Genomic DNA, 2,226 nt, shown 5'->3' on the forward strand with positions numbered 1-2,226 from the left:
GGTCATCGGCTACTACGGCTTCAACGGATACCCGTCGGACCGTATCGCTGTCTTTGGCTGCGGCGGTGGCTACCTCGTGATCGCGTGGTTGTGGTCGATCGTGTGGCACTTCCCGCTCGACTTGATCAAGTTTGCGGTCAACTACGTCCTCAACGCCAACACGTACTCGTCGACGGCCTTTGACTCGCGCATCAACGCCGGCCACCCGTCCATGTCGCACGCGCGTGTGACGCAGCACGCCCGCTCGGTCCGCGCCTCGCGCACGGTTTAAGACTCTAATCTAGCTCAAGATACCTTAACTTTATGTCCCAACGCCACGGTTGTCTTCGTCCCTCTTTCGTTCTAATGACTCCCCATCTTTTGGGGGTTGAACAACAAGCACTACTATACCAGGGTATCACCAGAATTCGACGAGTCGACTGAGGGTTCCCACTTCAGCAACCTTGAGCCGTCGTCGTCGTGCGAGTAATAAAGTCTGATATCCTGCGGTCGGCATCAGTCCAACGCTGCAGTGGCACCTCCGCGGTTGTCAGTGGACGCTCTTTGAGAGGAGTTTTGGCTTGGGTGCACGCAGAAGAAGTATAACTGTAGCCCAACGCACTCGATGGTGTCGACAAGAAAAAATGTGTTGTCGGAAAACAAGCTGATACGTACACGCGAAGAACTATCGATGGACTGCTCGTGTGCGACGATAGAGTGCCAAGGTCCTTTGCCCCACGGACGCAGTGCTCGCAGAGTCGACTACGTACAGACCTTACATCGGCGGCGGCTCACTGTTCGAGTGCGACGGCAAGCGACGTGCTATGCAGTATCACCCCGTAGCCAGGGCTAATACCTCGATCGTGGTGATTTGGATATATCGTCGAGAAGCGGCCTCGATCGCAAGCCGATAGGTTCGGAGATGTTCTTTCCGAAGAGAGTTACGACGTGTGGGAGCCTCTGCAAATCTATGGACGCCCGTCGTCCTCTCTGCTGCATACGCATTCCTTCATGACTTCCTGTCAGGTGGCAATCTACCTTTCGTGATTTCGTCGCTCCGGATGGCGGCGCATGGACAGCCGTGCTCTTCGTTGCAGCGCTCCATCTTTGGGCGCACGCCGGTGTCGTCGTCTTCGTAGTCCACGTCGCCTGTGGCTCGCCGACGACACTATGTACACACGCTACTCGACTCAATTGCTGGGTGGACCGGTCCGGATACCCTTGGAGGGGTAGGGTATGTATTCCGAGAAGTTATAGTGTCTGGGAGGTCCCGGAAAGAGTGGGACGGCATTTGACTGGTGGTTGATTCGCATACAAATGGCAAGTGATTGCGTCGGGCGTAGTTATTGGCTGCGACACATTGGCATAAAAATACATGGTCGACTTGAATAAAAATACATACCTCGCCTCATCAAGGTGGCGTGAAAACGGAATAAAAATGCGTGGCGCGCGGCAATAAAAACGACGTCGGCAAAGCTTTGGCGTGGCGTAGTTTTCCATCGTCGGCCCCGATCTTTGCCCGAGATGGAGTTCGCCGAGTACGAGAAGATGCTATGGAGCCTCATGTCGCCCGACAACAGCGTGCGCAACGTGGCCGAGGCGACGTTCGAGGGCATGAAGGCCGACAGCGATGGCACGCTCCTGCATCTGCTGCAGGTAGACATGCTGCACGAGGATACATGCTGATCGATGGATGCTATTAGGTCATTCGGTCGCCGGCGAGCGACGACGTGCGTGGCCTCGCCGCCGTGCTGCTTCGCCGCGTTCTCTTGCGCGACGAAGTCTCGCTGTGGTGCAACGCGAGCGACTTGACGCAGCACAGCGTCAAGAACGACCTGCTCACGGTGCTCACACACGAGGCCAACCCGTCGATCCGGCGCAAGCTCTGCGATACCGTCGGCGAGCTCGCGTCGTCCATCCTCGAAGAAGGTAGCAGCAGCCTCGAGATCGTGTTGCATCATGATATTAATGCTAGGCGAATGGGACGAGCTCCTGCCGTGCATGTTTCACTGGATCACGTCGGCGAACGTCGCGCACCGCGAAAGTGCTTTGCGGGTGTTTGAGATGATCTCGCTCTTCATTGCGACGGCGATGAGCGACTACTTTGACACGACGATCCGGCAGCTCTTTGAGACGTGCCTCATTGACCCGGCCGGGCACGTGGCCCTCCACGCGCTCCGCGCGCTTGGCATGCTCCTCCTCAGCATTGACGAGCTCGACGAACGCGACCGGTTCCAGCCGCTCCTC

The 2,226-nt window shown here is 57.1% G+C and overlaps 1 protein-coding gene across 1 annotated transcript in view; it reads left to right on the forward strand.

The window, feature by feature from the left end:
* Positions 1 to 1,503: 1,503 nt before the first annotated feature.
* SPRG_21795 (hypothetical protein) overlaps positions 1,504 to 2,226 on the forward strand; it is a gene marked incomplete at both ends in the record, with an annotated part of 2,201 nt that continues 1,478 nt past the window's right edge. Inside the window, 3 exons of the mRNA XM_012356056.1 lie at positions 1,504 to 1,635; positions 1,683 to 1,908; positions 1,955 to 2,210. Of these exons, the coding sequence (XP_012211446.1) occupies positions 1,504 to 1,635; positions 1,683 to 1,908; positions 1,955 to 2,210 (614 nt within the window). The remainder of the gene's footprint in view (positions 1,636 to 1,682; positions 1,909 to 1,954; positions 2,211 to 2,226) is intronic.

This window comes from Saprolegnia parasitica (assembly GCF_000151545.1).
Source record: "Saprolegnia parasitica CBS 223.65 unplaced genomic scaffold supercont2.364, whole genome shotgun sequence".
Taxonomy (NCBI): domain Eukaryota; phylum Oomycota; class Saprolegniomycetes; order Saprolegniales; family Saprolegniaceae; genus Saprolegnia; species Saprolegnia parasitica.